This window comes from Fukomys damarensis, unplaced genomic scaffold (genome assembly GCF_012274545.1).
Source record: "Fukomys damarensis isolate Sample0158 unplaced genomic scaffold, DMR_v1.0_HiC HiC_scaffold_25, whole genome shotgun sequence".
NCBI classification, from domain to species: Eukaryota; Metazoa; Chordata; class Mammalia; order Rodentia; family Bathyergidae; genus Fukomys; species Fukomys damarensis.
In genome coordinates this window covers 23,018,597-23,036,728 of record NW_022900937.1, presented here as the reverse complement: position 1 = coordinate 23,036,728, position 18,132 = coordinate 23,018,597, and the positions used below count along the sequence as shown (strand labels likewise).

The 18,132-nt window shown below is 42.4% G+C and overlaps 1 protein-coding gene across 2 annotated transcripts in view; it reads left to right on the top strand.

Moving 5' to 3' along the window:
* Positions 1-18,132, top strand: part of Nptn (neuroplastin) — a 32,082-nt gene that overhangs the window by 10,051 nt on the left and 3,899 nt on the right. For both annotated transcript variants that reach the window (XR_780798.3, XM_010627072.3), the window contains exons 4-5: positions 9,119-9,252; positions 11,754-12,027. Coding sequence is in view for 1 of the 2 variants with exons in the window: in XM_010627072.3 (XP_010625374.1) it covers positions 9,119-9,252; positions 11,754-12,027 (408 nt within the window). In the remaining variant the exon portion in view is untranslated. The remainder of the gene's footprint in view (positions 1-9,118; positions 9,253-11,753; positions 12,028-18,132) is intronic.

The following is an 18,132-nucleotide window of genomic DNA, read 5'->3' as shown; positions in this document are numbered from 1 at the left end:
TCCCTGTCTGTTGTTGTTCCCACTGTCATAATGTGACCGGGGGAGGCAGGGCTTCTGTTTGAAGTCAGACTGAAGAGATGAGGTTTAAATTTTTCATTGTTTTTCATTTGCTTAGGAAGGACACACATTTCTTCTTTACATCCATAGTATCATCTCAAGAAACTGGATGGACAGATTTAGGAAAAAGAACCTATTTAACAGGTATTCAGGTTTCCTTAAAATAGTTGGAGGATTAAAAATCCCGATTTGGGCTGGGTGACGTAGCTCAGTGGTTATAGGCTAACCCAGCTAATAAAACAAAATTTGAAGAAAGGCTTAGTCACTTTCAGAGTTTCCATCATATGGTAAGAAATGAAATATCTTTGTGATCTCACTGTAATTTGTGAGTGGAGGAAGGGACAGCTGGTGCCTCTTTGGGCTGCCAGATTTAACTCTGAATGCCCGGGGTGGGGTAGGGAGTGGAATCACAGTGCTTACAGGTCACACAGGCCAGAGCCTAACTTCCTCAGTGGCTTTTCTTGGAGACATCTAGCGGCCTTTCTGGTTTTGAAGAATGTCACATTTGTGCAACATGAGGATGAGAGGAAAATGTTTTCTTCAGGATGGCAGAGGCCTCCTCCACTTAGGTGAGCTGAGCTGTGTGGAGGCTTCCACATAGGAAACTTGAGGCCCTGCAGCGTCTGGGCTGAGCTGTTGGCAGAGTCCAAGGAGCAGACAGGACGGTGAAGGAGGGAGAGTGATATGTCCAGCTGGTGCTCTCTCTCATGCCCAGGGAATGAATAATTACTGCACACAGCTGCAAGTCTTGGCTGACTGTGATCCTTATGGGTTGGGAGGTAATCCTTTCTAAGAGTGGAAGCAAGAGGTTTTTTTCATTGGTTTGGCTGCTATAGAAGGTAGAGTTCAGCCCCAGAGTCATCAGTTTTCACCTTCACATATGAAACAGTAGTGGAAAGGGGCAGAGAATAGGCAGTTGTAGGCAAAGCAGTGCTTCTGATTTTCAGATGGAAGTTAGAGCTTGAGTGGCATCTTCCATGGTGCCATACTCAAGGTGCTGCCTGCTCTGTTGCACTTCTAGGGTGTCACAGCCCTGGGGAAAGGTGGAGCAGGTGCTGGTATCCTGGCTTAAAGAAGTATTCAAATTATATTTTATGCAATCCTAATGCATATTTTGTGACTATGTTGGATGTATATAGTGCATTTTCTGTCAGGGAAATTCATATGGAATTTCTTCCTCTTCTTTTCCCCTAACACCTGGACTGAAAGCTTAATGTCCTGGTCTTTCAGGTTCTGGATCTTTGAGTCTGGTAAAGGCTATGAACATTGGGCCTTTTCTGCATAAGTTGAAAAGGTTTGCACATTCCCAGGACAATATTCTAAGCTAGCTTTTAATTGTGGTTGGGTAGAAAACTTGCCTTACATTTAGAGTGAAGTGTGTGTTAACTCTCAAACCACTGTCATACATACTCTCGTTTTATTCCCTCAGAGCCTCCAGGGTGGAGTTAGTTATCTTTTTATAGCTACAGTGATTGGGAGAGTAATGAGTATGAGGTGATTGTACTTGACAGAAGAGATATATTGACCTCTTTACTGAAAGGAGTCCCTGAGAATCTTCTTGCTTTATGGCTTTTGCTGAGCCAGTACTTCATAGCAAAAAGATAGTTCTTTGGCACTTACTCTGAATTCAGCCCATTTCCTCCCCATCTGGCTTTTCCTGGCTTTCAGAACATAGCAAGGGAGTTGTTTGGGCTCAGCACTGTGGAGAGTGAAGGACTCAGCTTAGTCAGGAACCGGGCACTATGTATCTACCTGTAGTAGTGATGATCTTGCATCTGAAGTAAGTTTTGTTCCACTTTTTTTTTAATACCAGGGATCAAATGGGCCCTTGTGCTTGCGAGGCAGGTGGCGAAACCACTGAGCCAAATCCCAAATCCCCAGTTCCTCCACTTTTTTTTAAAGGACAGGAATGAGGCATGCAGGAAATTGGGATTACTCTTAAGGTTTATGTTTCTCAGGTATTTGGCATTGACCTTGTGTGGTGGTGAAAGCAGAGCCAGGCTGGTCAGGACAAAGGAAACAGTCTGAAGCCTGGCTTTTCTGGGATCTGCCTCCCTCACTTCTTGACATTTCAGAGGTGGTGGCTTCCAGACTCTATACCTTGTAGGGGATGTGTGAATTAGTAGATGTTGAAAATGTCTAACCCTGTATTGTATTCTTCAGCCTTCTGCCCTTTATTCCCTCTGTCTTCCTCTTCCTTCCTTTTATGACATTAAAATATATGCTCATAAAAGAAACTTAATATTTCTATTTAATTTACAAAGTAAAAAGTAAAATTTTCTCTCATGATTTCCAAGCCCTATTCTCATTTCTCCATTCGTTTAATACAGCACATAAGTAGTTATTTTTTATTGCCATTTTTGAAAAATGCCTATTGCGTGAGGTGCAGCCCATTCAGAAAGGTATGGAGCTATGGACTTGTCAGAGCCATCTCTCTGTGCTTACTAGGTATTTCTAATGAGTTTGTGGCAACAAAAGTCATATTGGTCTTGTTTTTCCCCTCCCAGTTACTAGTTTTCTTTGCATTTTCATGTTTTTTTAGGACTAAATGTTAGGATTTCTAGAAAAGGGTTTGCTTTGATTCTATTTGCTGTTGTACAAATGCTGTACAGACGACATGTCTTAAAGAGTCTAGACCAGCTGAGGTGGACTGTGGGGATGATGAATATCACTGAGAGAGGAACAATACACATCTCACATTTGTGCAGCACTTTTAGAGTCTGGGCAACAGCATGTTTACAGATATTTCTTGCTATTTCTTAACAGACCACCTTCCGTAGTGATAACAAGAATAGCTAACATTACACTTACTACTGTAGGCACTGTTTGGTCCTTCTTCAGTCTTCATAACTGCACAGGATAAATTCTGTTGTTATCTTGCAGTAGGGGGGTTTGAACAGGGGACCTTCAAACTGAGCTACATCTCCAGGCCGTACCCCACCTCCCCTTTTGCTATGTGTATTCTTGGTTTTTTGTTTGTTTGTTTTTAACATGTATGCTTTTTAATTGAAGGGTTACTCAGTAATTTGTTTTGTTTTGGTTTTTTTTTTTTTTTTGAGACAGGGTCTCACTATATAGTTGAGACTGACCTGGAACTCACCATGTAGCCCAGGCTGGTCCGGAACTCACAGCAATCCTCCTGCCTCAGCCTCCCGAGTGCTGGGATTACAGACATGCACCACCACGTCTGGCTACTCAGTGATTTTTAAGTACATAAAATCACTAATTTTAAATGTGTTTAAAAATACACATATATCTGTTTACAACAGTAATACCACCCACATCAAGATATTGAACAAAAATCTTATATATGAATGCCACAATCTTAAATGTGAAATTTCTTATAATATCCTTATTTCTGCCTAATAAAAATGTTACTCTCAATTTCTCTGACCTGTGAGTTTCTATTACCTTTAAACCCATTAACTTTTGTTTTATACAAATGTATCTTGAGTCAGAGACTGATTTTTTTTTTTTTTTTTACTCAATTTGGACTTACTCTATTTATTTGGTACTGGGGATCAAACTCAGGACCTTGTGCTTGTGAGGCAGGTGGCAGAACCACTGAGCTAAATCCCCAGCCCAATTTGGACTTTATTAATTGTGAATTTAACAGTTTACAGGTATAAGTCACCTTTACCTCTGTCAGTATCTTCTATGCAAATTTTAACATTTCCTTGATATTTTTCTTTGGCTACTTTTCCTTGGTTTTTCACTTGTTTCCAATTCCAGAAACTTAGAATGTATATAGTCTATTTTTGTCCACAACTCAATGACAAATTGACTAATATGAATGATCATCTGATGCAGTAATTATTGGTTCTCCCAATTTAGTATTTCAGCATGTCCACCCCTCTAACCAGTGCTTTGGAAATTTTCTCCTTAACATTATCAGAATTAACATTACGAATTTGTTAGTTTTTTCCTTTTACAGGAAACAGAACTGTACCATTTCCAAATGTCTTTTCAGTACTTGTGCCCATAGTGACAGAGCACTTTTATCTGACATACATTTGGCCTAACAATATGTATCTTTATCTGTAACATTATATGCAAAAATAAAACAGTATTTGTCCAGTACATTGAATATTTGGTATGTACTTTGACAGTTTAAAACTATGTAAACTGAAAATTTTAGATATAGCTTACAGATCTGTTTTGCATTTAGGTTTATTACTTTATATGTAACAATTTTAGACATCATGCTTAATTAGTTGTAACCATCAAATCTTTCATATAATTATGTCTCTACTCTTTAATTTTTCTGTTGGCTGTAGTAAATCAGCAAAATTTTCAAAGAAGATTCTTGGTCAATATCCTTTTTTGGGGGGTGGGTACTGGGGATTGAACTCGGGTTCTTGCGCTTGCGAGGCAGGCAGTGGAGTCAATATAGTTTTTGAACCTCTTAGCGTCTGAGAATTCCAGTTACCCATCATACACAGATGCTAACTTGGTAGGGTCTATAATTCTTGATTCTATGTTGTTGTTATTGCTAGCTCATACCTTTGCCCACCCATTTTCCTCTCTTGGGGACAGTCCCTGCTTGTAGTCCCTGGCTTCCAATGCTGGAGCAGAAGATAGGTTGGAGCTTTTGCTAAATTCATCTGATGTGTGGCCTGGGTAACTAGATGCTGAAAAAGCCCGTCACTTGATTATAATGTGCAGCCACCCTTGAGAACACTGAGAGGAAATGTCCACACTTTCTCAGTGGTCTCACCTACAGATTGCAGTGATAGTCCTAGATTGCTGTCAGCCTCCACAACCAAGAGAATGTGCCTCTGTGTGGAGAAGGCTTGTTGAGCCAAAAGCCTCATTTTGTTTCCATCCAGACCAGCCTCATAGTCGTTCTGGGGCTTAGCCCTTGACTAGCAGTAAACCTTAAGTTCTTCCTCTGCCTTTAGTCAAGTCTTTATTTTGCCTATAGCAAAGATAAGATGTCCCGGGGTTAGAAAGGTTGCATAAAGGAAGCAAAAAAGACTGCAAAATTAGAGCGTTTACTTGGAAACAGCCAACTTGTGGACAACCTTAAATGATAGGGTTTTAAAATGAGTTGCCAGGTTGTAAGTTTGCTTTGAAAAGCGAGCACTAAACAGGCAGTCTGTGTAGACCTAGTGAAGAAGTGGACACTGCTCTGAGTGCAGGTCAGTCAGGCAGCAGGTGCCACTGAAAGGCAGGCATTTGTCCTCAGCCAAAGGCCCAGACTATCCAGATAATAAAATTGGGTCAAGTGCTGTTGGGTAGCTAAGACTCTTTAGGGACCCTGCATGGCTCTTCATTAGGATGCTAGAAGAATGTCATTAATGTGCCTGGAGTGTGAAACTGACAAGGCCACAAAATGAGTCTGTTCCCAGGTGAATTCTTCTAAGGGTCCTTTGGTTGCTTTCTTCTCCTTATTCTTGTGGCTCAGCCGTGCCCCCCTCCCAGGGGAAGGGAAGGAAAGAATTTGTGCTGTGTTTCTTTCATGATATGGAAGCTTAGTCAGACTCCTCACAACTGTTTCTAGACAGTAGAACCAGGTTAAGCAGTCCCTTGTTAAATGGCAAGCCTGTTGTACAAGGTGAGTCACGAATAAGAGCCACCAATTTATAATTTGTCAGTATCTGACCTGGTTAAACTTTACTAGAGCAAAAATAAGAGTCCTGTTTATAGTAGTATCAGCAGATGGGAGGACAGCATATCATATGATAATCAGCATCTCTTTTTCCTTTCCCTGACTGGCTGTTTAGGTGTTTATTTCAGACCTTGATCTCTAACCTTGTGTAGAATAGTACAAAAGTATCATTTAATCCTCACAAGACTTCTGGCAATTATGTGAGTCTTATTCCTATTTTACTAAAGTAAATACTGACACTCCAAGATTTTAAAGAACCAGCCCTAGATTACCCAGTGAATGTGAAGTAGAGCCTCAGATGGTCCAGATTTCTCTGGCTTTAAGTCCAAAGTTGTGTTTTTTACATTATTGTATGTGGCATTAACTCTGTTAGGTAAACTAGCCCCCTCAGGCCCAGGGAGTCCTATACATCTACAAGTGGGTAGTCTGTTGTATAGTTACAATAATGCATATTGTATTTTAAAAATTATGTGTTCTTGTTTGATTTTTTTTTTTAATTTTTTTTCTTAGGAAGAAGATACACGGTGTATGCATGATCTCTGGAGTTAGATAGCCTTGAATTGGATTACAGTTTTACCATTTACTAATAGTATAATTTTAGATGTTAAATAACTTTTCCAAACTTCGGTCTTCCAATTTGTGAAACTGGGTTAATACCAGCCCTTCCCCTTTCCTATTTCTGACCTTTTCAGCCCATTTCCTTGCAGAATAGTGACCAGTAGAGGCTGTGGAACTGTATATGCCAACTAAACTTGCAGTTTTGTAGGCAGTGACCGGTTTGAGGACAAGTCCCCAAAGCAAAAGCTGATAGTATCGAATGCACAGTGCTAATGGCATTTCTCAAATAACTGGCCCAGAGTGGGTGTTCTTTTAGGGGCAAAGGAGAATGAAAATGGGAAAATATACCACATGCAAACTGATTTCTGAAAATTCTGTCTCAACCCAAGCCCATATCCCTGAGCATCAGACTTGATACTCAGCTGCCTATTAGTTAAGAGTTTTCTGCAGTATTCTTTATCTCAGTAACTGGCAAGTCCACTCTTGGCAGTTACTTAGGCCAAAACCTCAGAGTCATCCATGATTCCTTTTTCTCTCATGTCCTACATCCAAGTTCATTAACAGCTGTATTAATTTTGTATTAACCTACAAAATATGTCCAGGATCTCTGTGCCCCTGTGCAGACCCCCTCTCCTATATGGATTACACAAGTGACCACCTGTTCGTGTAGTTAAAACCAGACTCAGTACTGTCACCAGTGGCTCCTGGCAGACTCATTTTATAAATGCCAGAGTTGTTCCAGTGACCTACAAAGTCCTGACTGATTTGGATCCCCAGTTGGTCTTAATTCTACTGTCTTCCTTACTGTGTTCCAACCAAACTCCTCTTCACTGCTTCTCATATAACAACCACACAAGAACCTCAAGGCCTTTGCTTATCTCTCCAGAGTGTTCTTCCTGCACATATTGTGACCTACCTTATTTTCTTCACAACTATGCTAAAGTACACTTCATCAGAAAGGCCTTTCTTGACTCCTCTGTGATGCACCTGCCCTGTAGGAGTTGCTCAGCAAATGAATCAGCATGGGGTAGTTTTCCTGTTCTTCTGCACAGTGTCTCCTGGCCTTGCCATGATGGTGTTTTGGTTATGGTATAGTGATAGAGCTTACTCTTTAATATGTTTTGACTATAGACAGCTCTGAAGAATGGTGAACAGTAGGCTTGAAAAGTGGCTGTGGAAAGTTTGGCTTAGGAGAGATAGAGCCAGCCTGACTACTTCCTTGGTGGTAAATAATTTTGACTGGAAAAACAAAATGTTTCTTTATAACTTCCAGGCTAGAAAACATTCCATACTGAGTTGGTGCTGAGTGGGCCTCAGTTTGGCAGTGACTGATTGATTACAGGAGCAAGCTGGAGGTCTTCCTGCTTCATTCCTAACCAGGTATCCCTGGAAGTTGAGTACAGAAGCAAGTTGGACCTCAGTAGCATAGTCTGTGAAAAATAGGATTTTGGATTGTTTCTAAGACAAGAAAAGCCAAGCTAGTCAAAAGTAATATGGGGCGGGGGTAATACATGGGCTATGCATGATTTAGTACAATTCAACTGGAGTTTGCAGTTTCAAAGTGAGTATTTTGACATTTATGTATCTTCAAGAACACTGGGAGACAGGCAAGGTTGATAATTATCCCCATTTGATAATGAATATAGAATCAGAGAGCCAGCAAAGCTGGAGTTTGGACCAAAGTCTATTGATTATTTTCCTCATCTTGGCCAGCACAGTGATTTCTGGCCTACTTTGAATTTCACTGCTTTTAAGTAACTGATCAGGCATTAATTTAAAATATAGTTATAATAAAAGGTTATATTGAAAGAGCCCATCTCATGCTCCTTGGATCTTTGAAACTGATCTAATTTTTAAATTATAGCTGCTATTTATTTCTTCCTAAGTGATCCCTAAAATTAGAGAAGACACAGTAGTCTCTGGCACGTGTGGAAATTCTTCCAAGATTGGATTCATTGAGATTGTTGCAAATCAGGTGTTGTTCAAGTCTTTTTTGGTACCAGCAGTTGAACTCAGGACCTTGTGCTTTCGAGGCAAGTGCGATGCCGCTAAATCCCTGGCCTTCAAGTCAGATTCTTAATCTAACAAAAGATTTTTGAGACACTAGCTAAATTTCCTGTTCATTCCTTTCCCCTTATGAAGCCCAACTGGCTGGGTCCCTCTTTCCCGAGAGAGCTGTGGTCATTGATGTCAACAAGTAGGCTTTTTAAGCCATCATTGTTTTTACATGCCTTGTAGTAGGACTTGGTTTTATGTATTGACATATTTACATATTTGGTCTCCTGTTCTCTTAAGGGAATATGACATAGGACATCTGTAGTTGTTAGTCCACGTATTTTAAGAAAAAAATTGGATGGGGAGAAGATATGATAATGACTTTTGTTTGCATTTTCTTTAACCACTTATCAGTACAATTATGTAAATACAAGATGACCCAAAATTGTATATATTTATCAAGTTTTATAAGGTAACAGGAAATATAAAGAAAACAATTTTATCAAGTTTATTCAATACAGGAATTGACTGGTTGAAATGAAACCTGCCCAAGCGATGCTCAGGATAGTACATAATCACACTGCCCGAGTGATGCTCGGGGTAAACCGCTAAGTGATTCAGGAGAGTATAACTTAGGACAGTTGGGCTGCTGTGTCTTTTCCAGGCGGAGAATCACCTACATTAGCAAAATGTCATACGTGAATAATCCTGATACCTGCTTCACTGCTTTGGGGCGTGGAGGTGTGGCATGGGGTTGGCCTCATTACTCTATTCTGACCTGAAATGCTCTTTAGCAAAGCTGAATGAATATGGGGGTGTGCCGAAGGCCAATAGGTAGGGCCTTTGCATCCTGTTCAAAGTAGATTACTGTGGTAACTGTGTTGAACTCTGTCATAGCTGCTCCTGATATCACTGGCCATAAACGGAGTGAGAACAAGAATGAAGGGCAGGATGCCATGATGTACTGCAAGTCAGTTGGCTACCCTCACCCAGAGTGGATATGGCGCAAGAAGGAGAATGGTATGCTCGTGGTGAGTAGGAGGAGCCCTGGGTCTCTATGCCTGGGTCTCTCTGGTTGCTAGAGTTTTTCCTAGGGAGGTCCAGACATCTGAACCAGTTGCTGTAACAGCTATATCTTGGATGTGTGCATGGCTTGGGCTAGTCTATCTAGAGTGGGGTATGATTTACACAAAGGATACAAAGGCCGTACCTATTGGCCTTTGGCACACCCTCATATTCATTCAGCTTTGATAAAGAGTATTTCAGGTCAGAATAGGGTAATGAGTCCAACCCCATGCCACACCTCCATGCTTCTGGAGGACTGTGTGTATCCAACATGGACTATCTACATGATTTGTCAAAGCTGTCTGTTGGGTTAGGGATACAACGCAGAAAAAGATAAGCCTAACCTTTAAAACAGTCACAAAGAGGTTGTGATTCATATGTCTCATTGCTGAGTGGATTGATCCACCAGTGCTATGACTGTCCCATTGGGCACCTTTTTATTTTATTAGTAAAAAGACTGATAAAAGTAATTAGACCTGTTTTGTACTACCTGTGGCATAAGCTGCCCAATTGGACAGTCAGGCTTGTACCATTGGTAGATAAAGATGTTGGCAATGTGTTAAAGTTTACTGTTATTCTGGGGCTAGGATTTAGCTCAGTGGTGTCACCTTGTAAGCACAAGGTCCCAAGTTGGATCCCCGGTACCAAAAAAATGAATAAATAAAGTTTACTGTTAGTCTAGTTCACTAGAGTACCTATCTTATTGTTGAGGAAAACAAGTGCCTGAGGACAACTGTGCATATATTCAAAGAACTCAAAAAATACTGGTAAGGAATTGGGGCAACCTGAGGATACTGAAACAAAGTCTAAACACTGGTAATTTGATGACACCTGCTTCAGAAAAGGTAAGGAGAATCTCTTTTCCAACCTGTGGGATGATTCTGATAATGTTTGGATAGTTGGTGCCTTAGCTTACAAATGCTCTCTGATTCTGTGATTTCTAACCCATTTCCCTTTCTAGCAGAGGGATGTGGTACATTCCTCCTATCCTTAGGCCCATGTGCCCAACTTCATCCTCTTTCATACCCTCTGTGTCAGTCTTCTGAACCAGTAAGATCATCTAGTCCAGCTCCTTTGGGAAAGTTATGTAGTAACCCAGAGGCCTGATCCAATTTAGTTTTGTTTTTTAAATTTCAAGTCCTGTTATTCCCTTTCCATGACCTCTTGATAGTAATCATTGAAATATTTATAGCAATTCCACATGGGCATTAATGGCTGGACTTCAGAGGCCAGTTGGAAAGGAAGTCAGGAGTGGGCAGCAGAAGATTTGAGTTGAGTCTTTTCAAGACAGGCCCATGAATGATCAACAAGACAATGGTTTTTCTGAGGTGCTAGTCAGGAAATGCCCATCTCTCTACTGGGCCCTGGGAAGAAGGGCCAAGCTTTTGCCAAAGCAGGTTGAAATGATTTAGTGGGTATTTTCATCTTCTGAAGGACAGACTTTGGAATTTCACTTTAGCTTTTAAAAGCTGTGATTTCTGCACTTCAGCCTTACCCACACTCAAATACAGATAGGATTAGTAGAGTCATTTAGGGGATAATATTCTATGTTGTTTCTTTTGTAGTTGTTGCAGGGTGGAAACACACAGGCCTGTCTTCACCTGCTGGTGTGCCCTGAGATTGGGGCTGCACCCAAACCCCTGACTGTGCACTGTGATCCCTCATTGCACACATTCGGTGTCCTTTGCGGGGAGTGCTCCAGTTTGCTCCACAGGCTCTCCTCCTTTATATTCTTATGCAGACGTTAGATGTCAGCCCTACTCTGACTTCCTGCATTGGCTGCTGCCTCTGTGCCCTGTAGCACCCCATATACTTCTTCCCCATTGAAGCCAACGTCTTTTGTATCACATCTTTCCCTGTCCATCTCACCTTCCTTTCAGGGGGATATGAAATGTGTAGTGTACACTGGTAGGTATTTGTTGATTAAAATAACCTTTCCTTTCATTAATACTATAGGTCTGAAGGGAAAGAGAAGTTAGGGATTTTCCCCACTTCAGAGCAAGTCTTAAAGTCTTAGCACTGTTTGTCAAAGAAGTTTAGATTCACCAAGGATGAGGTCTTCAGTTGTTTGGTGGGGGAGAGGTCCTGCCCTCCTTCCTCATCCTCCTCCTGCTTTGCTTTCTCACCTGATGTTGGAAGTCGCATTCATTGGCTCATTGGTCTTTTCAGGGTCATCAGACTGTAGTCCTCCTTGCACTTAAGAGGCAGAAGTCCAGAGGGACCAGTGGTGGCAAAGCAGGGGGAGGGGTGTGTGCCGTATTTCTGTCCGAAGTTTGTTGATTTATTGTTTTGTAGATTGACATTGAAGGGCACTTATCAATGGAGTGTTCAAAATGCTTTGAACAAAGACAAAACCCAAACACCGCTGTCTCATAGCAGCCAGCATCTTAGTAATAGTGGAGACAGCATCACCCTCTCTCAAGCACTGGCTTATCTACTTGGCCTTTGTGTGTCCCCACTTCTGCAGGACATTGTCAATTCCTCTGGTCGCTTCTTCATTATCAACAAGGAGAATTACACTGAGCTGAGTATTACGAATCTCCAGATCACAGAAGACCCGGGCGAGTATGAATGTAACGCAACCAACCTTATTGGCACTGCCTCCATTGTCACAGTCCTCAGGGTACGGAGTCACCTGGCCCCACTCTGGCCTTTCTTGGGAATTTTGGCTGAAATCATAATCCTTGTGGTGATCATTGTTGTGTATGAGAAGAGGAAGAGGCCAGATGAGGTTCCTGACGGTAAGAAAATTCCTCCAAAGCAGTAATATTGTGATTGGGTTACTCAGGGTGGTTTTGAAGTACCCAAAGAGGAATATAAGAATGTTGGGGTTCAGTTCTCAAAGGAAGAGGGAAGAGTTTTTACTGGTTCTTAACCTCCCACCTCTGAGATATTTTGTATTTGCTACTTAGAGCTTTAATTAGCTCTCTTTCTCCATAGGTGTTCTTCAAAGTGTAGGCCCTGCCCTTAAGGCCATGTGGGGAATGGGCAGCTGTCCTCAGTCTCTGCTCAGCTCTGTCCTCCTTCAGTATAGCCCTCAGGCAGATTGAGAATTCCAAGTCACCCCAAGATGGCAGGCTGCCAGTCCTTTCAGGTGGATTTAAGGTATCAAATTGATTGTCACATGGTTGCCTGTGTAGCTGCCATAGATCACTGCCCCAGTTCAGTCAGACCATTTGAGGAAAGCCATTGGGACAGGCCACCTTTGGCTTGTCTCTTTCTTTGCTAGGTGCCTAAGGGTCTCTACCAGACAAGCATGGCAGAGAATGTCTTGATCTACCTTCCCAGGTGAGATTAGAGGTGGCTAAGTGCACCTGCTGGGAGGCCATGACCAGTGTAGGCCCCCTCTAGCCCAGGGTCAGAGAGAGTAGATAGTGGCAGATTATTAAACATTCGAAAGAGCAAGAGCTGCCTTACAATATGACATGCTTAGAATCAGTAAAGCATTAGGGATTTTAAATTTTTTGGTCATAGATTTTTCATCTCTAAACCTGTGATTGCAGTTGGGGGAAGCTCCTTATAGAGACTACCACTTGTGCTTCAGATTCCGGACTAGTTCCTCATCCCCACCCTCCTGACCTCTAACAGCAGTTGAGAAGTATTTGTGGCCTGCCACAGAAGTGTGTGTCCCTGTGCTCATTGCCGGCCAGTGAGTGGTGATGGCAGGGTCACCACCTGCGTTCTGGCTGTCCTGAGGCTTTGGCTGGTACATTTGTGGTACTGTGTCCTGTGCCACCCCCACCCCCATGTATATCAGGTGAGGGCTCCTGCTCCCTTGGAAAGAGCTTGCCTCAGAGGCATGCCACTGCCACGAGACTCTGCAAGGACACATTGGAGAGTACAACCCACTGTGTGCCTTTTTCCTCTTGGCCGCTAATTCCCTTGCCTGCACTTGGTTGTCAGTGCTGAGGCTGGAAAGAGGTATTTTGTTGACACTGATGATGCCTGAGGGAGGCCTGGTGGGCATCCCTCCAGATGTTCTCAGCAGTGAGCTGGATGGTGGGCCAGATAGTTGTCAGCTGGAAGCAGAAGGACTTTGCAAAGTGATCTACTTCCCTGCAACAAGGCTGTCCGCAGAAGTTTTACTTCTTGTTCTATGAGTGAATCTGTATTCCTGGGATTTTTGTGTTACTTTTTTTTCCCCTTCCAATTTTTTTTTCTTTTCTGCTGCATATTAGACTCCTGAGAGAGAGCACACCTATATTTAACCAGAGAGTAAATGGAGAGAGCAAGGCCTGTCTCCTACATGTTTGTAGCTCTGCCCTTGGGGAACAGTTTGTATCTCATTCCTGTAAAGGGGATTCACCCCTCAGAATGCTTCAGCTTTGCCAAATACTGCCTTCCTCATTCTGCCCTTTATAGGGATTAGATGAGAAATGGGCACAGATTTCAGAACCTAATTTTTAAAGTTTTAAGACAAGGTTGGTTGCTGCTGTCTGTCACAAGAATGACACAATAATTAGCATGCCCCCCCCAGCTGTGCTAGTTTCTTCACAGAGGCCCCTTTGTTGATGAGGATACTGTGTCAGCAAATGTGGCATGTGTTCAGGTTGAGACTTGAGAAGTGGTTCGGATCAGTTTTGATAAGTACAGGCACACCTGCCCAGGGACAAAGCTGACTTTTTAAAAAAGTGTTCATTGGCTATTGAATTCAAAGGAGGTACCAGTTTTGTTACAGGGGATATCTGTGGCCAGCCAGTCTTCTGAACCACTATTAAGCTCTTAAGTTAGTAGAGGCAGTGAATGGACCCTACTTAAAAGACATGACTGCAGGCTCTCTTGGGAGAATACTTTAAAGCTAGCTAACAGCTTTTATTTCCTTGCTTTGGTTGGACTGGGGTTAAAAAAAAAAAAAAAAAAAAAACAGTGATGCTGAAATGACTGCAGCATCTGCCTTCTCTGTCCCTGCCAGCCAGCTCCATCTCCACATACCTGCCCTTGCCTCAGCCTTTCCATCTCATAGTTTCTTCATCTATTTCTTTCTCTTAAACTCCTCCCTGCCCTCCCTCCCTCCTGGAAGTAATCGTTTTAAAAGTTGGTTCTTCAGGGGCTTTCCTTACATTGCATTTTTCCCCTCAACTCTGATTACATTCACAGGCAAGACAATTGTGTTCTTCCCAAAATTACATGGAGATGTATATATGTACACTCTTTTGGAAGGAAGACACACACATTCTGATATAATCTTGGAGAGTTAGAAGTGTTAAAGTGCTGGCTTATTTATGTCACTGTGGAAATGGAAATTTCTTTGGGAGGCCTGACATACTTTTTTCACTTCTGCATAGGTGCTTTAATGTCAAGACCTCTTGCTCATTTCAGACTCCCTGAGCCTTTTTATATGAATTCACAATATTCATATGTTGGGCAGTCTATGGATTCTTGGTAACCCATCCCTTTACTAGACAAGCATTAAGTGGAGAATACAAAAGTATAAAAATAACACACATTTAGGGGCCAGGGGTTTAGCGTAGTGGTTCCAATGCCTACCACACAAGGTCCCGAGTTTGATCCCCGGTACCAAAAAAAAAAAAAAAAAAAACCACACACACACACACACATTTAAATTTAGAGTTTAAATGGGTTTCGCTAGAAAAGCTGTGATGAATTCCCCCTCCCCGAATCTGGACAGGGTGGGGGTTCGGTTAGCTCCTGGCCTCTGCAGCAGCCATGGTACACATGAGTCTCACAGTTGACTTTTAGGCATCTGCTATCGTTAGGAATAGTGAATCACAGAGCCCAATAACAGCTTTGGTTTTTCACTGATTCTGTTCTCTGAACCAGTTTAGCCTTCCATCCATGGTACAGCTGGACTCTGGCTGGGAGCAGACTCGCTCCTGGGTGCTGACCGAACAAAAAGAGCAGCTGTGTGTGTGTGCTCTTGGACTCCCTCCCCACCCGCTGGGAGATGCAGTGATACTGCCCAGCCACTGGGGTTTCAGTTGTGCTGGATGTTTTAGTGACCTCACAGACATTAAATTAACATAGCAGGAGGAACTGATTTAAGAAAAAGAAGTGCTAGAATCAAAGAATTTCCTGTTTTTCATGCTGGTACGATTCTCATAAGTCACAGGGATCCTTCAGAGTTTGGGGTGAATTAACTTTTTTGATGAGTCTGATGTATCAAACTCATTTACATACTTCAGATTTAAGCAGTCACAATGTTGAAAATCTATTAGTTGGTCAAAGTGTTTGGTACATAGGAAGCTTTACAGTAGGGGAGGCATGTGACTGTAAAATGATGTGCAAAACACATTCATCTCTTCACCCTTGGGCCGTCTGGGTCAGTAACAAATTACCCTACAGAGAAAATGCCATAGGACCAAATGAGAGGAAACTGGAAGTAACTATCTCCCTTGGGTTTAATGCTACTCTGAGATCAGGCAAAGTTGAAGTGGCTTGAGAACCACAAAAGTCCATCTTCTTTGAAGTGAATGCATTGGCAGAGGAGCTCTGACCAGAGTCAGCTCTTGGTCATGCTGACTCTAAGCCATCTTTTTGGAGGTGACATTGTGCCAGGCAGTGCTCTTTACTAGGCATCGCAGAGCACCTTCTAGGCTGCAGGGTGGGTCCCAGAGGTGGGGCGAGGGAAAAAGGAACCTGAAGATACAAGTGTGCACTGGCTCTGCCAGGAACTCCGCTTTGGACAGGCGGACTCCAGAGGCATCTGTCTCTATCCTTCCTGCCCTCGTCCTCTTCCTCTTCTAGACATGGCTCTGTGTAGTCCCTAGGTGGAAAGAACCTGTCATTGTTTAAGGTCCCTATCTTTGGCCTGAGGGTTTGGGATATGTTGATATTTATCGGTTACTATGACTTCTTTTTTTTCCCCCCTCAATTGCATCAAACCCTTAAAACATGGTGGTAAGTGAGCGATATGCATGCTTTTGGAGTTTGTTTAATCTCCGCTTCAGTCTATACAATGCACAGTTCATGATGTTAACACTTTCAAGTTTACTTCATTCACTTTCACAACTAATTTGGATTTCAGTTTGCTGTTTAATCTTCATTTACTTTGATTTTCATACTTTTTTTTTTTTTTTTTTTTTTTTTTTTTCATTTTTTTTTTTTTTTTTTTTTTTCTGTAGTTCTGTTCTCTCCCTCTCTCTCCTCTTCCCTATCAGGGGCCAAGTCACCTTTTTCTTTTTTTGTTTTTTTGTGTGACCTGTAAAGGAGAGAGGTGCTGCAGGTAGTGACTCAGTGCAGGAGTGGAGGGAGACGAGGCTCTTTTCTTTGTTCTCGTTGTGAAAGTGGCTTTGGGGAGAGGGACTCTTGGGAAGCACAACTCCTCCCACTTGTAGGCATGGCTACGCCACAGGCACTATGGCTAAAATCCAACATGCAGCCCCTTGCATGTGAGCAGCTTGTCAGGTTGAATAGTGAAATTTCTGAGCAGCCACCAGATCAGACCTCTGCAAAAGGAGGTCTGAGGTGCTTGGATTGGTGCCTATAGGGTCCTACTTGGAAAAGATTAGCCTGCTATTGTGATTCTCTCTCCTCCACTTTTTAAAGTTGGGAGTAGATTGGTGATATCCTTGATTCCTCTTGCATTAGAATTTTGTATTTTTGGGTGCACAGCCAGAGCACTAAAAATACTGCAAGTTTGCTCCTGTGTCGTTGTCTTTAGCTCCCTAAGATGCTTAGCTCATAGCATGTAGTAGAGCTGGCTTGGCCAGGCGCTGAGCAGCAGGCCGCTGTGCAGGGAGGGTTTAGGCTGGGCTTGTGTGTCTCAGTACTTGGTGTCTTTGTAACTCTTCACTGCACACACACATACACACGTCCTGGGTGTCCTCAAGTCTTAGTTTGTTCTTTGTACCTGTTTGATAGTGTGCTGTTGTTAGTAATGGATTTGTGGACACTGGTGTGTCGCTAGCCTATTGTTTTGGCTGATGAGTTGTTGGTTTGTGGTTAATTTTTTTCCTTCCCACCCCCCCTTTTTTTTGAAATCCTCTTTTGCTCCAGTCACTGTGTGTGCTGGCAGTGGCTTTGCCTCTTCGTTGCCTGGAAGGAACAGGTGGAGCAATGTCTCCCTGGGACAGACATTACTCCTGACGTGTGCTCCTGCAGATGCCTCCACTGAGACTGTAACCTCATAACTGCTTCATGTGCACCAAGCCCTCTTGTGGAATCCTGCTGAGAGGTTTTCTAGACACCTTTCGTGCAAACTTCTGAATCCTTTCGTCCACCATACTTATATATAGTAAAAGCAAACTAAGAGCACTTACTTGTTTCCTCCCCTTTTATCTCTGCTGAAAAGGGACCAAGTTGCCCTTAGTTGAAACAGGAAAAGCTTATAAACCAGAAACATAAATACCAATTTTAAAAGGCTAAGTTCACATAAAATTAAAAAAAAAAATCTCATGGCTGTTCTGGTTTTGGCCAGTACACAAGAACAAGCCTGACTTTTCTATCTGAAGTCTTTTCTGGAGGGCTGTCACTGTGAGCTCTCCACGGTGTGGCGCAGAACATCTGGTGCTTGTTGCTGGCGTGGCTGACTCTGTAGTTGGTTAAACTATTACAGCTTCCTCGTCCTCAGCCTCATTTTCCAGACTAAGACTCCCAATGATCACAAACAGCAAGAAAAGCAGGGTGCCTTTTGGGGAAATGAGGATGTGTGGCTAAAAGGACAGAATGTACACATCCACATACCAGTGTAGGATGGAGCTAAAACTGCATGTGTTCACCACAAGAAAACAAACAGCAGGATTTTACAACTGAAATGTTGGTTTGTCTTCTCATCTTTTTAAGAGTGAACCACTGGAACTTGGGGACAAGATGAGTATGATGATAATGCAGCCTATCTGTCCGCTACAGTTGCAGTTTTTCATGACAAGCATTCAAAGTGTTAACTA